At 31.9% G+C, this 20,966-nt stretch overlaps 2 protein-coding genes across 2 annotated transcripts; one reads left to right on the top strand and one right to left on the bottom strand.

Annotated features, from left to right (window-relative positions):
* The first annotated feature begins 268 nt into the window (after window positions 1-268).
* Window positions 269-7,572, top strand: LOC132729487 (uncharacterized). The gene is made up of 5 exons (XM_060715260.1): window positions 269-806; window positions 1,177-1,276; window positions 4,801-4,931; window positions 5,933-6,094; window positions 7,004-7,572. Exons 1-5 carry the CDS (start codon window positions 749-751, stop codon window positions 7,159-7,161), a joined length of 609 nt encoding a protein of 202 aa, XP_060571243.1. The 5' UTR covers window positions 269-748; the 3' UTR covers window positions 7,162-7,572.
* A 1,485-nt stretch (window positions 7,573-9,057) lies between these two features.
* Window positions 9,058-20,363, bottom strand: LOC132729486 (MIT domain-containing protein 1-like; the record flags this gene model as incomplete). Its single annotated transcript, XM_060715259.1, is given in 7 exon segments — window positions 9,058-10,436; window positions 17,558-17,676; window positions 18,654-18,722; window positions 18,724-18,741; window positions 19,636-19,772; window positions 19,878-19,897; window positions 20,285-20,363. Coding segments are annotated over 7 exon segments (617 nt in total), but the record flags the coding sequence as incomplete, so codon positions are not given.
* Window positions 20,364-20,966: the final 603 nt, after the last annotated feature.

Genomic DNA, 20,966 nt, shown 5'->3' on the forward strand with positions numbered 1-20,966 from the left:
AAATATTCTATAAAAAAAATGCTTAAAATAAAAAGTGCATGTCTTTTCAAATCTGGAAACATCGAATAAAAGTTGGTGGCGATGGAGGCAACGTATTTAGTCCGCCTTAACGTTTCCCATCGTATTATTTTAAATACTGAAACCTCTCAAACTTAAATTCACAGTTTCAAATTCACAGTAGAACACGTCTAATAGACAAAGTCATCGTGGTGAAGGTTAAAACGATAAGAGCAAACATGCGTGTAATTGGATAATTTTTGATAAAATTTTATTAAGGCTGATCAAGAAAAATCAATGCAAATTGCAACACGCTAGAGATAGCGAATCACATTTGTTTTCTTTGGGATAATTCTGCAAGACGAATTTCTTTGATCGCGGTATTTAAATGCCGTAACGACAGGAAACATTTAAACTTGTGCTTAAAGCGGTGCTTAAGGAAAACAGAAAACGATTTTATAGCAAACATTGAATCATCAAAATTACGAATAGAGTAATTTAGAGAGGGAAGTCAAGTTATAAGGTCAGGAAACTAGGGACCTGGCAAAATTTCGACAGTTTATCAGTGTTTCTCTATGAAACAAAAGGAAAATGAAAACTTATATTGTGCATATTAAGTTAAAAGTGATTTTTTCATGAAATAGGATTTCGTTAAATCAGCATGTTTGTGTTTCAGAGAATATTTCAAAACGCTGAAATGAATTTATCAAAGAATATAAGGAAGTAAATAAATGGTGAAGATGGAGACAAAATGACGACGTCGAAAACATTAATTATTTTTATGTGTGTTCTAAACGTTAGCTGTTCCGGTAAGTTTTCATGTTCTATATACTGACCTTTATATATAAATGACAAAACGTTTTAGTTGCTTATTCTAAGCATACTGAAACACTTACTATTTATTAATATATACAAATCATTTTAAAATTTATTCTTTATTCATAGATAAAAAATTAATACGAATAGAAAACGTTGTTACTCTATCTTTTTACTCTCATGTTTCATCGAAGATAAAGATACGGTTCAACTCACAATGGTCTGTTGATGGGATATTTATTTCTATAATATGCGACAAAAACATAGATCATTATGAAAATATCATAAGTATTTTCTTTATATAAAAAGATGTACATGAATACGAGTTTTACAAGCGGTTTAAAATGTGAACTGTCATTATAGTTCCAGGTTGCCCGTCAACAGCAAAAGTGCTATATGCAGAGCAGGCACCACAATTTATATCATCCCCGAACTATCCGGGCTACTATGGTGTATTTAACTCGTAAGTATCATTTACAGCTTATGTAGATATAGGGAGATTTTAGTTTAAATATATCAATTTTTGCTCGTTTGTGGAACAAGTTTTTGTAATTTGTGTTCTATAAAAGACTACACTCCTAGGACTTCGGTGACAAATAAGGTTCTGTCCGATCTTAAATTATTAAATGTCAATGATAGATTTAGACAGTTAAGACTCAACCACATTCATAAAGTTTATTACAACAAAAGCCCTTCTTATTTAAAGGAATTGTTTAAGGTTTGTAGAATATCCAATTTAAGATCTAGTAATTTTAATTTTGTTTTGCCTCAAAATGATTCTTATGTTAATCAAAGTGCTGCAGCACTGAATGCGACGGACATGCAACCGGAGAGACATTAATTAAGGCTTCTTTTAGAAAAACAAAACAAAACAAAAACAAAACACAAAATATATAACAGAGAAAATTTGTTCCATACAAGTTCGAGATTTGTACAGCAATATATTTTGTGTTCAAATTGATATAATTCAGATTTTCTACTTTCAAGCACTTTAATACAGAATGAAATTTATGCCTAAAAACTCTGGTCAAACTTGTAAATCAGTGTCCTTATCGATTTATTCTAAGAAATGATATGTAAATAGAAAAAAAAACTATCAACGAAATATTTCTAGAATAAATCCAGGCAAATAAACTTCAAACATAATACATTATACATTTGAGAATGCTATTTAGAATTGCTTCGTGTTATATCATAGTGGGCATACAGACAATAAAATATAAGTCATTTGTATTTTTATTTCTCTTGGATATGTCTCATTAAAAAAAAATTGGTTAAAATCATCAGCAATTAATAGTGTATTTCTTAGATTTTTTTTATTTACAAGGTAAAGATGTAGAGGCCAGAGCACATCGTTTTTATTTTAATATATGTCACTTTAAATAAGCACTACAGTGTTTAGTTGTCCTTTTCAACTTCACACTAAATTCCATTTTCAACTTGTTTGCTTCTTACTATTGTATAGCATTTCTAAAAGTATTGCATTACAATCAGCTGGTTTATTAATTACATGTTTAATGTGTACTTCCTAATCGCCTGTCCAAAAAACAGAACAGGTGAAGCAGAATCTATTTTTAGAATAGCGAAGGTTAACTCATATCATGACCTAGTAAAATATGTAAACAAACCACAAGAATCGGATGTAGAACTGATATTATAACTTCCTTACCATGAAAGACTACATGGCGGTAAAGTGTCTTACATGCATTTTCAAAAATAGATATTTATACTAGCCATTGTACTGTATCTAATATATTAATAACTGCTGAATATTCAGCTAAACCCACGGTATGAGTCACGAAAATAGTTCTTCTTTTATTAATGCGCGATTTATCCTAGTAACGAAAAAATTTTGATTTGTTAATAATAATGTTTTGTATAATGTAGAAATATTTATTTCCTACTAATAATGTCTTGGAACTCAGAGGTTACACCTTTATTGAAGTATAATTTGCTGTCCTACTTTTTCGACAGCGGTAAATCGTTTCAGCAGTAATTTGCATATTGCGCATTAATACTACGGGACTACAACGTTTTTATCAATAATATACGTTCATATTTTAACTTGGAAAATCTTAATTTGAAATTGAAAAGGCTAAATATGGAAGACATTAAGATATCCAGACAAAGTAAGGGAGTTTTGAAGGATCAAATTCATGTACTATTTCTTGGGCTGTTAATTGGTTTAGGACACATTGCGCGAGTGTAGCCAACGAAATCCCATGTGTAGATGACTTAGCTCTGAACGCGCCTGAGGGCGCGTCCGTCGCAAAAATACATTTTTCTACAATGCCATTAAAGACTTGAATTCTTTACCAGACAACATTAGATCAATTGACAATATCCAAAGATTTAAAACGAAAGTAAAACATTTTTTAAGTAATGAAAATGATAAACAAGCGAATAATATGTTTATTTATTATTGAATTGATGTATAACTTATGATCAGGTTTTGTAACTTGTTTATGTTGTACTTGATATGTTAGTTTAAACGAAATTTATTTCATTTTGTTTGTGTACAATGTACTTGTCTTATTATATATTGAAAAAAGTGTCTTGATTGTTGAAAATTTTCATTTATTTTAACTTCTTTATAATTCATTTATTATTATGTAAGTTAGTGTAACAATTTTACAGTAAATTGACCCCATTGGAAATAAGCTTTTAGCTTAATGGGCAATCCTAGGGAACATACTCATTAATCACTTTCGAATCATGGATTTAAATAGTACTGGTGTCATGAGGAAACATGATCGTGACCCGAATAGGTTTCGAACCCATGATCCCTGGCTTTATAGGCAGACACCTTAACCACTAGGCAACCGCTCCTCTTTAAAGGAAGACATGTTATACTATTGGTATTGTATTCGTAAATTCGGACACAAAATTTAAATAAACTTTGTTTTCTTGCTCAAAGTATTAATTACGTTTTTATAGATGCACCAAAAGTTTATCTTTCTCTTTTTCTGTAAAAAATTACGTTGTCATTTTATTGTTGTGACAGCACAATTCAAGTAAAAGATAAGTCAGCATTTCAGGAATAAACTCAATTTGTCTAGATCTTACAAAATTGAAGTCTAAACAAAATGTTTGTGGTGCTGGAACTAAAATATATACAGAAATTTCTTGCATCTCAGACAGAATTATCTACCGTTTACACCAGTGCTGGAAAACTCTGTCTTACACCCCCCATGTAAGACAAGTCACGTGCTTTAAATGACGTCATTGACGCGCGCCGTTTATGAATGAATCGCGTTCTTAGGATGACGTCATTTTTCCGTTATGAATGAAGTTGTATGTTCATACGCTACTATAAGAAAAAAGTGCGTAATGAGAATATCAGTTTTCATAATTTCTGTTCCGAAAATAATTGACATGTAATATGCAAGAAAAAGAATCAAACACCGGCAATTGGTACAGACGGGAATATCTAGCTCTCGGGAAACTGTTTAGCGGAAACTCGGCAGAGCCTCGTTACCGCCGTAAACAGTTACCCTCGAGCTAGATATTCCGGTCTGTACCGGCAATCGGTGTAAGATTCTTATAAGTTTTAATGTCAATTAGCTGTTTGTAAATGATGAGGAAATACATGTAGATCTAGTATGTATAGGCTATCTAATTCTGAAGATAATGATAGTACATGTACAAAATTCAATATTTAAAGATAATATTTAAAGAAGAAAAAATAGTAGCAAAATGATAATTATAATATAAATAATACCATCCATCTTGTCCTCTTCCTGTTAATTTTGTAAAATGTTCTACATTGAAATTGAACCACCTGCAAGATTCTTTTGATTTTTTTTAATTATTCCTTTTTTTAATAATTATTTTTATCATTATTATTAAGCAGCCAACAAACAGTTCAAAGTCTTTTCGAACTTATCAAATAAGTAAATTTTTTCTTGATATGAGATTGATAAATGTATTAAAAGATCTACGTGAAAAGCAGGGTGATTTCTCAAAAAAAAAATTGTTTATTTGCAGACGACTTTCATGTCTATGGTTGATCACCGCCGCAGACATATATGATGACGTAGTTATACAAGTACAGGTTCTGAATTCATCTATAGAACCTGCAACCGGATGTTGGAGAGACGTCGTTAGCGTCATAGACGGTATGCTAATAACACGTGATTAAAACGTGGTTTGAGCCGTGTCATGACAAAATCAACATAGTGCGTTTGCGACCAGCATGGATCCGGACCAGCCTGTGCCTCCACGCAGTCTGATCAGGATCCATGCTGTTCGCTTACAAACCCTATAACAAGTAGAGAAACTGACAGCGAACAGCATGGATCCTGATAAGACTGTACGGATGCGCAGGCGGGTCCGGATCCATGCTGGTCGCAAACCATTATGTTGGTTTTGTCATGGCGCGGCTCATTTCTATTGTAACTGATTGTCTGATGGGTAGGGCGAGAGAAAATAGGAAAAAGATATTATTATGAATGTGCATGGAAACCATAAAAAGCGAGAAACGTAATTGCATTTGTTTGACTAGATATCAATCTTCATGCTTTTTTCTACCTAATGTAAAGAAAATAATACATGTACTTTATTTATTTGTACACTCTATGAACACTTCCATTTTTCTAAAATCTTCATTATATATATATTTTATTTCATTGGTTTTTTTTTATTACATCGTATATTCTAAAATGTATATGCCCAAGGATAGCTTTCATGGGTAATCCGAGGTTATTGCACGCTGCTCTATGCACTACTATGTACATGCATTAGTTTACAAAGTCATGTTCCATGCGTCTTTAAATATAGTCAAACGCGAATTAGATGTACTTTAATCTTGTTTTAATTGACTTCTGATGATACATTTATTTATGACAAACAAATAGTCAAATTCATTTTTCAACTTTTGTCATAAAAATGGTGCATTTATTGTGTGTTTGAATCTGAATAAAAATCGATCAATCAAGACATATTATCTAAAAGTGCTTATATAGAGTATTATATAATTTTCCAAATATTGTTATTCTCAATTCTAATCAATTAAATGCTCATAAACTTTATCAATAATTCCTGACATAAAAGTACATTTTAATTATCTGTATTGTTTTTTTCTGTTTAAGTACATGTATATTCTTCCTTTAAATTTCAGGTCCTCGGGATTTTTACCCACAATTAAAGAGCTGGTGTGGCTACTCGTGGCCGAAGAGCACAATAACCAGCACGGGTGACAAGGTACTGGTCAAGTTCACAACGGACTTCAAACTCAATGACTACTATGGTTTCATGCTGGCATACTGGGTAGCCAAGAAACGTAAGTTGATTTTGGGCATCTACGAGTCGCGCGTATATCATTTTCAAAATTTGTTGGTGATGTTCATCTTAAAACGTCAAATATTTGTGAGATTTGTACTGTTTTGTAATATATTTCTACACTGTAAGGTTGTCTTCTTGATTTAGATGCGTTTGTTAAATGTTCAGTCTTTTAAACACTCGTCTCGGGCGAACATTCCGTTTTATCACCGTAAGTGGAATGTAATATTTATTTATATTCATTCATTTATTCTATTCCGCGAAAAAACATTATGACCATGACCCATTGGTATGCTTAGTGGAGGATTTTTAATGCATTAGAAATCCCCCACTAAGCCTACCAATGGGTCATGGTCAAAATGAAATTATTGTGGTGATAATTTGCCTTAAAAGCAAATGGCGCATACAGAAAATATTGCTAAAACCCTACTTGAAATAACAGAATAATATTTAGTTCTGGAACATTTTATTTTGTTTATTTTCAATATTCATGAGAGACATTCTATGTAATAATTTTTTTTGAGAATCGACCCTAAGATTATTGTACCAACATTATTTATTGTTGATAAATTTTATAAAAATATTTAAATATGACATAGCTTCATACCCTTTCAGATATGAACCCAAACGTACTACATGTAGTACTAAAGTTTAATTGCATTTAAATCAATTTACAAATTAACGAGCTACCGGTATATGGCCCTGACAAAAAAAGGGGTTGGCCTCGCAAACCAACACTGATGTAGGCGAAAACTTTACATAACCTTAACTATCAAAACTTTTAAAGATATTATGACATCGAATGTTCAGTTATAGACCTTACATAATTATTAAATAATTAACTAGAAAACTGTTTGCAAATATGCTTTTGTAAATATGAATGTAATTTGGGATTTTTTTCTATTTTCAGCTGTGCTTATTGTGAACGAGTCAAAATGGACTGCTATAAACTATGTTTTATTAGTGATAAGTGCCCTGTTGTTATTTGGTGGCCCAGCCTGGGTACTTGGTTTATACTTCAAGAGGGAACTTTATCCGAAAATTGTGAAATATCGCAAAGAAAACTAACTGCACATGCTAAAGATGATGTCTATTTTAGATTGAATTGTGACAAGTAGGTAAAATATAAGACGGTTGGTGAACAAACATCTTAATGTACATGTACATATGGCATCATGACTGGAAGAATTAAATCTCTTTCTACCTAGAAAGAGATTGATTCAATAAATGTCAGGTGGAAAGACAGATCAACATTGGTCAATTCTGTAGTGTATGATTACACTGTTAAAATATGCAATAAGTTAAACTGTTTATTTAAATTGTGATATTATACAAAAAATGACATTACAATATATGCAGAATAATATATCTGGTGATAATTAAGGTATGTAAATATAAACATTGTATGTAAATAAATGCTTTTGTTATTAATAATGTTATTTGTATTATTACTTCATGCTATCTGTTGTAATAAAATTAAAATGCCTGTACATAAATTTTTGCTTGAAGAGTTTGTTCTACTTAAGAAGTCTATTGAAACCAACAGAACATTGTGTTCTAACTAATAATAATTTCTTTTTGCCTATTTTCTATTATGTCGCTTAATTTACAACTGAACGCCGTTGGTACTACTCAGGTGCCTGTTCGTGCCTGAAATAATGCACGGAAGGGCACCTGAGGTCTTCCTCCACCAGTAAAGCTGGAACGTCGCGATATGACCTATACTGTGTCGATGAGACGTAAAACCCAAAACAAAACAAAACAAACAAATTTACAACTGTGCACGAGTCCAATAGTGTGTTGTCTATTACTTCTAGCACATGAATTTCATAGAGAATACACTAAATATTGATCTACATACACTTCAAGAATGGTCCTATAAGAGGCTTATCAAATTTAATCAAGATAAAAGAAAAGTAATTTTTCCCCCCTTAACATGATGAACAACGTCCTCTAGTCTTTGAATATACCCAATTAATTTAAATCTCAAAGACATTGGACTTACATTATCAAATGAAGATTGAAAATGGCATGAACACTTACATCAATAAAATAATGACACCAGCATCTACATTCTAAGCTAAATGCGATGATTAAAATTTAAACTTAAACGAAATTAAATCAAATTTATTTATCATATATGCGACTAATCCTCGAATACATCGTCAGTGTTTGGGATGGCTGTGATGAAAATGATAAACATTCTCTTTAAAAAATGCAATACGAAGCAGCGTGTGTTGTCACAGGCATTACTAGATCGGTATCCCCTCCAAGTCGATGTCTACCTGGTGGATGTTGTCAAGAAACCCCGTTGAAGTTGAAGTATCTATAGAACGTCTTTTTCGAGAAATAGGCTGAGTATCTTTGTCGGATAAGAGAATAACGCAAAAAAATTATAGTTGTACAAAGCCCATCAAAATAACACGACAAGCTACTTGCTCAATCTTTAACACAATAGTGTTGCTAATTCTACGCCATACTTTCTCCAAAATGATAACAACTATGCGACTATTGCACGGCAAACACAAATATTCACAAAATCTTTCATTCCTTCATTCACTGAGTTATGGAACAATTTCGATGATTTTTAAAGATATGCAGCTTCACTAAATATTTTTAAATTTGATCTCCACGACATGTTCAAAATTACAATATAAACCTTAAGTTCTTTCTAAATATCATGTATATCAAAATCGGAGATCAAAGTTTATCTGTTTATCATGCACATATTAGAAACAATTGCAGTAATCTTAATGCGATCTTTATAAAAAATCATTAAGGAGACAACTCATTGTGTAGCTATTGTACATCCAGTACTGAAGACGCCGAGCATTACATTTTTAAATTGTTCAAATATAACGAAATTAGAGTGCAATTCACAGTTTCCATCCGATGAGAGTAAAATTCCTTTTGCTTGGAAAAGAATCTCTTTCTGATGAAAACAACTCATTTATTTTTATCGAAGCACAAATATTTATTAGTTTAAACATTTTTATTGCATCAAATGCATGTAAATGTTATACAAATGATAAGTATATAACAAAAGCAAATGGTTTAAATAATTACTAGGCCTCCTGTAGATTTTAAAGAACATATATGTAGTTATGTCAAAATTGTTTTATATATATATAAATAGTTCTTGTCTTGTACATTTGATATTGAACTCTCCATCCCACATTTTTTCTTTTCCTTTTTCTTGTACATATACCATTTAGATTTCCCAAAGCTACTCTACTATCATGCAATTTTGATTTGTAACTGTCTTATTATTTAGATAATTTCATATTTCAGGGAAGAACCGTTTACTGATGTTGTAAGAACTCGTGGTTAAACCCTCTTGCTACTTTGTGTTAATATTATAATAATATACTGTTATAAATGTGTACAAAAAGAGCAATAAAAATGTTTAAGTTCATGGGAGAGCTTGGACGAGGAACAATGTTAACAGGTTGTAAACAACAATAACTTCCAAAACAAATACTGTACAGATTGTTGTTTTAGAATCAAAATTCAGTAATGACAGATATTCCCCAAGCAAAACAAGATTGTCAAGATTGTATGACAGTATCAGATTTTTACTTTAATTATTCCATGGGCTGATTTCATTGTGTTGTGACGTCATTAGCTGATGTGATAACTGTATAGATATACTAAAGAGACAGCAATTTGAGCTTTGTCTAAAATGACATTATGCCCATCCAAGTGTGATGGGAAATGTCAAAATACATTTACATTTTGCCATAAATGCTTTCAATATTAAATATATATTGAACTCCACGTGAATAAACAATAACCCACTTGACTAACCGGAATTTCTTTAGTTTTCCTTTGGAATTCATGAGTAACAGAAATCACCAATCAATCAATAAAAAAATGGCGCATTTTTTTATTATATTAGTCAGTTTACACATTTCATTCATAAACAATTAGTGGCCAATTACCATCATTACTTGTGTATTATGTTGCTGATGCAGTTTAACTTGATAGTGAAAAAATAAGTATAATGTCACTTTAATCACATAATCAAATATAGGTTTTTATTATATGTTTATATTATTATATGTTTATATGAGAAATGTATACGTGAAAAACATAACAGACAGTGTATGGATAAATCACAGAACAGCTTATCAAAATCAAAAAATCTACTAAAAAGTTGTTTAATGTTCTAAGATCCTGAAGCGGAGAATGTTGAGTTTACATGTTTACTGTGAAATATATCTACTGTTGTTTCATAACATTTTCTTAAGTCAAAGTCACAGAATCCTATATCAAACTTTCCTTGTGTGGCCTTGTATATATCTAACCCTCGACCTATCTTAATGATCCAACCATTGTTTAATCTGCAATAGAAATAGATCAATTTATTAATTATATGAAGTCTATGTGTTAATTAACTGGTTGAAGGGGAGTGGTGGCCTAGTGCTTAATGTGTCTGCCTCTCAACCCAGAGATCATGGGTTCGAGTCCTACTCAGGTCACAACCATGTTTCTTCATATGACACCAGTACTGGTTGGTTCCAGGAAGCGGACTTGAAAGTGATTAATATAAGTTGCAAGAACTTGCAATCGAGCTTAAATAAATATGTTTAAACCAATAAACTGGCTTAGAACTGCTTAATCAACAGTAAGGGGATAATTACTTAATTAGGTCTTTATGACATTTGGATCTTTTCTTCTTTTTTTCACTCTTAGCTTGTCAGTAACAACTTAATTTACCTATGTAACCAGTGCAGATAAAGATTAGCCAGTAATGTGTGCCATTTGATCATGGTTTGTACTGGCAGCTATTGGGCCAGTACTTTTTGGAAATTTTCTGTGAAAATGATACTGATTTTTGTGAAGAAGTCCAATTAGGATATTAAGCCCAGTATGGGTTAAAGTTTCAATGAAATAATCCAATATAACAAATCCAACTAGCCTCATACTAGATAAAAACACAATATAATATTAACCATATAGTATTCCACAAAATATTTTAATATTCTCCTTCAAAGTTAACATATCTATACGAGGATTTTTCAAAAAAACTAAGACTTTTGTGTCTTAATATTCCATTAAATTTAGAAAGTTTTTATTTGTGTGACACTTGTAAATTGTTTTCTACAATTTGAGTATAAGATTATAATAAACACCTGCTCCCTGTGATTAATAATATCTGTCATATGTTGCGGTTTGTACCAAAATATCAGTCCCGAGAGGACCCGCCCATGGGCCGGTTCCCTAGGGACGGATATTCCGATCCGAACCACAAACATATGTCAGATATTTTTTCTTGCATACTCTGCCATATAATTTCATATTTAAAATGGTTAACCTCATTATGATATATGTTCTTTGAAATTCAAGTCATTTCATCCATAACTATTTTCTTACAATAGCGTATGACACTCATTTTCAATAAGCAGGTGCATCAAGGAAGTACAAAAGACAAGACAATCGGTGATTTAGAATGCTTTATTTAGCATTTTGATCGAAAAATATAACCTTTAAACAACAACTTTGTGAAATATTTTGAACATAACATAAGTTATTGTTGCCATATCCTCATTTGAAGAAGGAGAGTTGTGATGTACAAATTTTGTCATGAAATGTTCGTTACAATAACTTTAAATGGTCACTTACAATAAATGGTTGGTAAAAAACACATTAAAGTAGTTTCACTACAAGAAACAAAGAGTTATTCTTTAGAAAATTTAGAAAAACATTTGTACTAAATAACAATATTTAATTGTTATGTGCTTAGTTAAACTGTGTATAATGTTGTTCAAGTAAAAAATGTGATCTATTATAATAAAAAATATTAAAAAAATTTTTCAATCTGTTCCTCGTTTATTCTTCTATTTAAAGCTTACACCTGAACCTTTTCAAGATTAAATGCAACCAAAGTATTGACCAAATGTGGTTAATTCACAGGAATTTTATCAAAAATACAAACAGAGTGGTATATGAAATGTTCGTTACTAATATTATAACCAAATAAAAACAACAATTATCTGTCTTGAAAAGGCAGATATTTTAAACTAAGCAACTATTTTAACATCATAACAAGTGTTAAACACGAAACACGCATAAAAATGATATTATGTTAGCGTCAGCGAGAAATGAACTTGAAAAAAAAAAAGAAAACAAACTTGGCAAGAACACATACGCCTTAACAATAAACAATGTTTTTGTTTTATAACTCAATATATATTATTTTTGCGTCTCTGAGTTTTGCTTGTGGTAACTTTATTTTGTTTAAATGGATTTGTTAGTTAAATCACATGTAAAGTCCTTTTTGTAACATGCAGTGTTTCTGAAATGTCCGTTAATTATATAAATGTCATTTTCACTTTTTTCAACTGAATACATGTTTATATGACGCCAGGATTAATCATCAAATGCAACTTGTATTATATGAACAATTAACTATAAAAAAAGATGAAAACAATATCAACAGCCACCTCAACGAAGATGCTGGTAACGGACATGTCTTTTTGAATTATTACTAGTTTACTTGATCAAACACTTGTTCAACTCTTTCAAAGTCACCATCTCGTAACACTAACATGCGTTTTGACTTGCCGCTTGCCAAAGGTGTTGAAACCTTGCATAGAATGTCCTCGTAATTCACCCAGATTTCATCAGGTCTTGACGGCCACTGAAACATCCGTTTGCGTTTTTGTAAGAAAGTTATTTCGAATGTGTTGTCCTCATCATCACAATTCATGATCTTGCCAATGTACCAGTGACCTAAGTATGAAGCTGCGACGTAGTCGTCAACATGATAGGTTTCTTTTGGATCAATATTGGGTTTAACTGTTTCAACTTGGATATTTGATATTTTATCTGTGTTTGAAGGTTTTGAAGACTTTGGGACAAGTGTTTCGTCTCTCCAAGTACCGCATGTTTCACTATCATCAGATACACATATTTTACAGTAGCAACTAGTGTTTCGAACTGAGACGCTATTGTTGCCTTTTCCCAGTACTGAGTGTATTTTCATTGTCCCAGTTATAGGTTTGAGATGCAGTTTACCTGTTTCTACAGCTTTCTTCTCACATTCTTCCGAAGACACAAACACAAAGCTAACATTCTTCATGGAACAGTTTGATGATTGTGACCAGGCATAAAAATCAAAGGGATCTTGAATGCCCACTTTGCCAGAGTTAACCGCCTCGTCTGCCATACGCTTAACTCTACCACCTAGACCATCGCATGGCCCCTTACCATGCCCCGCTTCCCAATAATTCCACCTTGCATGAATACCATGTATATCCTTGTGGTTTGCTATAAAGTTGAAGATGACCTTGTTTCTATACTGCGATGTAGGACTGTCAGTCCAATAATGTACCCATGTTACCCCTGGGATAAGATCTTTAATTGTTGGTACAAGTTTGTCAGTGATTGCAAGGACCGTATTGGCATTATGACCCATCTCATCGGATATAAAGACGTAACTCTTGTGCTGTATTTCATCAGACCCATCTTTTCTATAGTATACAACCACAGGGTGAAGAGTCACGGCGGTCTGGTTCCAGTAGGCCGATTGTATCTCCTGAACCGACTTACATGAATAGTTTTCACTAAAGTCCATGTGTATAATACAGTGGTTATCAGGTAAGTTCTCTTTAAGATTCTTCATTTCAGAGTATTGGGTCTTTATTCTTATTACATGTTGGTCAAAATCTTCTATCTGGGTTTTAAGGTGAGACATGAATTCTTCTGGTTTCATAGTAATGTTCACAACTTTCATTACATTCTTCTTTTGACCTTTCACCTCTGTCTCAACACGTTTCCATTGGCCAACAGCTATATCACTTGACAATGCTTTCTCAGCTTCTTGTATCAGCCTTTCCTTTTGATCTATCATCTTTTCTCCGTTGATTGAGCATTCAATATTCACAGATTTCAGTGACTTAAGTGTTAGAGACATGTTTTGATGTTTCGTGCATAGACAGGTGTCTCTAGTGATCATAGATGTTAGACGTATTCTTGCCGGTCTGATTCTAGTGAAAGAAGTAAATGATAATTTGGCATCTGGATTTTCGGACATGAACTTATGATAAAGTGATGATAGATAATCTGTTAACACACGTGTTTGTTTTTTTTCACCAGTTTCTGACTTTGTGAAGTCACCTTTTCCAGGCATATTTCTTGAGTTTTCATCTCTTTCAAGAAATTCGATTACTTTTTGTCTCATCTTTGTGGTTTCTCGTATACGCGTCAGACTTCCGATGTTCACACTCTTGCTTCTTACTTTAGATAACTTATTTCGACTCATGCCTGTTTTTTCTCCAAACTTCTGTAGCAATTTGTACTTTTTTAGAACGTTACCGGCTACCAGATTTTGCAAGATTTTCTTCGCTTTTACAGGGGCTTCATGTGCGGCAGATCTTATTTCATCGCATATAGCGTTAGCAAATACCAACTCTTTTCGAACGCTTGTACTTTGCTCTCTTGTTAGATTCAATTTTTCAACAAGTCGTTTAGCTTTAGATTTTGGAGTATCTTCTTGTTTGTCAGTTTTCTTGTTCTTTCTTTGGATAGACCGCATGGTGCTCCTATATTTGCGTTTAAGGTTTTCATGGGTTTCTTTCAAAGCTTTCAGTTCTTGTTTTGTCTTTCTAAGATCTTTAGCAACTCTCATTTTAGGTCCGTTGGCTCTGTTGTGAAAGTTCAATCTCACATTCAATCTGTTTTGTGGTTCAACATGTGCACTTTCATACCCACTTGATTCAACAACATCTTCTTGATTTCTATTATTTTGCTGCACTAATTCTCTCTTTCGTTGCCTGTACAGTCTCAAATACTCTCTATTTTTCTTGTTCCTCGCAGCTCGTTTTTCTTCTGATAGTAATTGGTTTTCTACATAGGTTCTTCGTCTTCTCTCTCTTTCTTTAGAAAGGTACTCATTGTTGTTCTTTTCTTTAAGCCTCTGACGATATGCTTTTTGAATTTCTGCCCTTGATTTCACCATACCTATAACAGAAAAGAACAAAACAAATGATGAAATGTTCGTTATTTATATTGACATGTTCGTTACTCAATATTCATGAGTGTATCACTGCAAAAAAGAATAATGTTTTGAAATAGGGTTTGTGCGCTGCTTAGCTATATGTCTGTCAGTTTTATTTTCCTCACATGTTTCTTAAACTAACCTAAGACAGGAACAGACTATTTATTATTTGGTCACACGAGGTATGAAAAAAATGAAGGTATAATAGAATAAATACGATTTCTAAAGAAATCATGCTTAAGGTAACTTTAGACATTGATAAAAGGTGAAAATAAGGAATAAATAATATACTTTAATTGGAAAAACATCTTAGTTATAAGTTTGACTGGAACAGTGACTCGCAAATGCAGCTGACATGTTCGTTACTTTTTAGTAACGAACATGTCATTCTTTTGTCATGCCCAACATTTTGAACCCATGTAAGGCATCAAATAATACACACAATATATTCAAATTTCACTCCAATGTCAAATGATTTATAAAAAAAAACATGTTAAAAAAATAAATTTTAAGCAAATTTGTAGCTTAAAGAAAATGAACTCACCGTCGTTTTGCAAGATCTCCTTTTAACTTTTAAAACATGGAAGTTGATCTTCTCTGGAAGCCATATTGGGAGTGATGTCATCAAGTTTAATGACGTCACACACGGAGAGATAAAAAAACTGTGCCCCAACCGTTAAATCATGCAGTATCGATATTTCAGTCACGAACATGTCAATAACGAACATTTCAAATTACAATTTTTTATTCGATAATCTTTCAGTAATATCAAATGAATATGACGTTAACATGTTCATTAGAGATTACAAGCGGCATTAATCATTTCAAGGTAAGTTAATGTCTCACAAAGGGTACGGTATTTTAAAAACTTAATGTAACGAACATGTCAATTAAAAGTCAATTTAGAAAAAGTGTTTACTTTTACCTTAGAATACTGTCAAAAGTACTCGAGTTCATTATTTGAATTGAAGTATTATGAATTATTATAAGACTAATGACTATGATGATAACTAAAACGATAAATTTTATGTGTTATTCTGTGAAATACTGCCGTGTAAAAACTAAATAACGAACATTTCGTACAAAAAACAATTTCATAAACCTATACTTTTTATAAGCTTAAACGATAGTTCACAATTTAAAGTTGATGGGAACTATATATGATTTACTTAAGTAAGGTTAATTTTCCTTAATTACACTTAAAAAAGTGAACTAAATTGTTTTATTTAATTTGCACATGTGTTCAAATGCACTGCATATTGATCGGCGACAGTAACGGACATGTCAAAAATATATTTTATATGTTAAAATTTTCGCAAATTTGATGAGATAACATTTTTTTTAACTGTATTGTAGTCGGACTACCGCAATGGTATATTGTTAGGTTGATAGACCAAACTTAATATCTTTAGGGAACGAGAATATTAACCAGCGACACGAATGCACCTGCTTATTGAAAATGAGTGATGAATTAACAACTTAAATAACAACAGCGAAATGACGTCATCCTAAGCACATATTTCCCTTCTAAAACGACATCATTTTAACGCTGTTCATTCATAAAGTGAGCTAAAATGATGTTGTTGTTTGACATGCGACTCATCTGGCACCCCCATGCCAGATGAAATTTTCTGCATGGGTAAAACTCATGGAAATGCTATGCAAGAAATTGAATAACCAAGGTAACACAAACCCAGTGCAGCAGATAAAAAAGTTTTTAAATTTGAGTTGTTTTTCTAGTTTATTCATAATTTGTTGTCTGTTTTTCCATACATTCGTATTGCTGTTCTCTAAGTCAGCATGCTTGACTATTCTCAGTGCTTGATATATTTTAAAATAGGCGATAGTTTTCTTAAAGTTCAAAATAGTGAACATTATGTTTTTCTTCTCTTCAAGTGGATGACTGCATACATGTGAACCCTCCCACTTTTAGCGGGAGACTCCCACTTTCTGCAGCCATATTTTCAAAGATTTTTTTTAAAATAAGGGGTATTTTCACAAATTAAAGAAATCTCCCTATTTTTGATCTCAGAACTTCCTTCTTTGTTTATTGCAATTTCTAAAATCTCCCTCTTTTTGAAGAAAAATCTCCCACTTCACCATCAAAAAAAGTTCACATGTATGTGACTGATGTGATAGTTATAAAGTGTTATAAAATTCAAATAATACATTGAAGAGTTCAATAAAAAGTTGGTACAAAGACCATCACAAGAATTCTAAGTTGAAAAAGGGGCAATTTTTTTTGTTTTATAAATTACAGAGCCACAAGTTTGTTTATTCTTCCAAATTGAAAATCAATATTACTTACGGTCAATAGAAAAAGTGGGGTATTACAAAATGAAAGCAGATGTCTGGGCTGGGTCTAAGTAAGGATAATAGGATAAACAATCAGTCAATCATATAAAACTATATATAAACAATCATACTTAAAACAAACTCAGTAGAGACTATGATATAACTTACCTGATTTCTCTATCGTGTAGAGTCTGTGAAAACTCTATCTCAAGTGCTATTTGATAGGATAACAGACTTGTTGTCAGTTCAGACAGCTTGGACTGCTGGAATCTTCTCTGATCTCCATTCTAATGTAACATAATAACAACACTTAGGTTCCAATAATGCATGATTTCTTATCTATATTCAATACAAATATCCTATATGTTCATACTATACATTTAAATTGAAAGTTAATATCAGTACTGCCTTTCATTTTGTAGTGTTGGAAAATCATATATTTATTGTCAAGATTTACATCAATTTACAAGGTTATAATGCTGGTAAAGACACCAAGTACAAATTTGTACATTATATAAGGCCTAAGCATGTACAAAATTAAAACCCTTAACTTAAGAAAGTCAATTATATAAGGCCTAAGCATGTACAAAATTAAAACCCTTAACTTAAGAAAGTCAATTGCAAAGCTTGTTCATGTGTAGGACATAAAGATATTCAAAAGTACAACTTGGATTCAAGAATTTGAAAATCAGGGCACATGGTTGCTAACCAGATACTGTCACTTGAAGGTTTCCAGTACATTTTTTAAAGATTATTTTAAAATTTATTTTGTGAAAAAAAAATCCAATGATAATGAAAAATCTTAGAACTAATAAGTTATACTAAAAATGTAACAATTAAGGAAGCAGTGGCCTAGTGGTTAAGGTGTCTACCTCTCAACCCAGATATCATGGGTTCGAACCCTACTCGGGTCAGGACCATGTTTTTCAAAATGACACCAGTACTGGTTGGTTCCAGGAAGCGGACTCGAAATTGATTAATAAAACTTGCAAGAACTGCTTTTTGCAATCAAGCTTAAATAAATATGTTTAAAACAAAATGTAACAATGTGTCAACTTAATAACATGTGCTTTTTAAACTGCATTGTATTTTTAATGCTGGCACCAGTGTAAAACCACCAATCTCACTTGAGCCCTTTAGATGGCTTTTGAAAATAAATAATCAGATAAATTATTGGTATATTTTTCATGTGAAACTAACAAGTGTTTTTCATGGTAAACTAACAAGTGAACTAGTTAAATACAAAATCTAGTACATGTATTACCTCATCCTGCCCAGTGATCAATTTTATCTTATTTACTTTCGCTTCTGATTTTACAAGAAGTTCACAAAAAACGCAAGAAGTTATACAACTGAAAGACAAAAAATAGCACACTGTTCATCTTTATCATCTTCATATAATTACAGGTCATATACACATTAAACACTGACTAGAGGTGGGTCATTAATATTTCATACTTATTCCCAAATATTTTACAACTCAAATTGTCCTAGAGTTAGATTTGTAACACAAGATAAAGATAAACATACAAATTATATAAGTATGTAAATAAATACAACAAGAGCTGACAGTAGGACAGCGAGCCAGGCTATTTGCAGTGTCTGATACTTAAACCAAGAATTTTCTAAAATCACAAAGGGTCGTATGTCAGTTATAATGTGTGTCGGAGCTATGGATGTTGGGCAGAGACATTTTTTTTAATTATGGTGACAAAGACATTTTATTAAGTTTCAAGAGAATAAATTTGAAGTTTTGAAGATTGATATTTCATGCAAAACCTTAACCAAGAATTTTCTATGTGGTGGGGGGACCTTAGAGGGTGACCAATTATGGTCACAAAGACAAGCATTAAGATTAAAATGAATACCTTCAGTTGTTTTTAAGACTTGATGTGGCATTTTCACAAAAATCCTTAATACAGTAAAAATTCATGTCAAACATATGAGCATTGGAAAATCACCTACAATTATGATCAACAAGACATGTTTATGTCTTAAGACAGCTTTTTTCGTAAAATTGGTCCGTCTCCAGACCATTCTATTTGAAAGACCCTGATGCAAGTTAATGTCTTCAGCTGTCTTGAAGACAGTTGTTTATGGTAAAACCTTAACTTATAATTTTCTAAGTTCACAAAGGGCCATCACTCTGTAAAAAATTCATGCTAGAGTTTTGTGCCTTGGAAAGTGACCTCCAATTATGATCTTAAATAAGAGTATGAAGTAACAAGCAAATATGTTTAGTTTACCTGATGTGTAGACCTAATATATGGATCTTCTACGGTCACTTCTGTTAAATTTTCATCAAGAAATCTTCCAAACAGCCTTTCAAAACTATGCCCAGTGGAATTACTTTCTATGTGAATCTGTTCATGATATTTTCCAGCTAAAATAATCATCAATCCATTCAATTTTTACAAGAAAAATGGAAGGTCAATAGCTTTATCTTGAGAAAACTAGGGTATGACTTTTTCATTGTCTTATAAATAACAATCATCGTCATCATTAAATCTGTACAGATGGAAACAAAAGTTAGAATATATGGGTTGTGTTTACAGGTAGTCTATCTTTTGATGTACATTATAACCATGTAATCTTGTTTTTTTTTTCTAAATTTGGACTAAAATATGATTTAATTAATATAAGCAATAATTGAATTCCTCATAACCTTGTTTTGCTAAACAATTTATTTCAGTATTTTTAATAAAGCAAAGTAAAATTCAAGTCAAAAATAATTGTTATAACCGGATATTGTTTTCACTATGACCATGTTTGTTGAAAGTGAAGTTTGCTGTATTGATTTCAGTTTCATTTGCTTAAATTACAATGTATATGTATTAAAATATGTTATTTATGTTTTAATCACATTAAAAGTTTACCTTCTTTTCTTTCCTCTACTTCTTCTTAAGTTCCTCGGCTCTCTTCATATACTCATTTATCTTTGTTCTAATTCCCTCTTTCTTTTCTGTTGGGGTACCTGCAGAATATTTATTTTTAACGATTTTTAATCAGGGGTTCTTTTTTATTTAAAAATGTTTAACTCTCGATGACTTTATAAGAATAACAGTTCTGCCCTTGTTAGAATACAAGTTATGGAATTGATGAACACAATTTTTAATTTTAGTTCTATACATAGTTGAACAGTTTTATAAAAATGTTTAAGGCAAATTTAACAGAATGTACATATATTACACATTGACAAATCTTGGTTAAATTCAAAATTGAATACTCCAAAGCTCTTAAATCTGTCTTACAAATCTACCTGTACTGATTAACCAAATGCACTTTTTTCCATTTATGTTTGATTTTTAAAAAGAAACTTTTGACTATAAAGTAATACAGTGCACTTTGAAACAATATTTTAATTTTGAACATTGAATACAGACCATTACAAGATTACACAAAAATGGACCAACACTTTTAACAACATCAATGAGTAACTGAAGACCTTCCTGATAACAGACAACAGCATTGGATAACGGCTTGCTGTGGTCTAGTTCGCAGCTCGAGTCAACACTCTAGTAGCAGAAGCCAATACACCTGCCAACTTATCTGCCATAATTCTGTCTGCTTCTATCCC

The sequence above is a fragment of the Ruditapes philippinarum genome, unplaced genomic scaffold, assembly GCF_026571515.1.
Source record: "Ruditapes philippinarum isolate M1 unplaced genomic scaffold, ASM2657151v2 ctg10938_1_1_1_1, whole genome shotgun sequence".
Lineage (NCBI taxonomy): Eukaryota > Metazoa > Mollusca > Bivalvia > Venerida > Veneridae > Ruditapes > Ruditapes philippinarum.

Coding starts and splice junctions, on each gene's coding strand:
- LOC132729487 (XM_060715260.1), top strand. CDS start 749: ATGACGACGTCGAAAACATTAATTATTTTTATGTGTGTTCTAAACGTT. Junction 807..1,176: donor TCTAAACGTTAGCTGTTCCG/GTAAGTTTTCAT, acceptor CTGTCATTATAG/TTCCAGGTTGCCCGTCAACA. Junction 6,095..7,003: donor ATACTGGGTAGCCAAGAAAC/GTAAGTTGATTT, acceptor TTCTATTTTCAG/CTGTGCTTATTGTGAACGAG.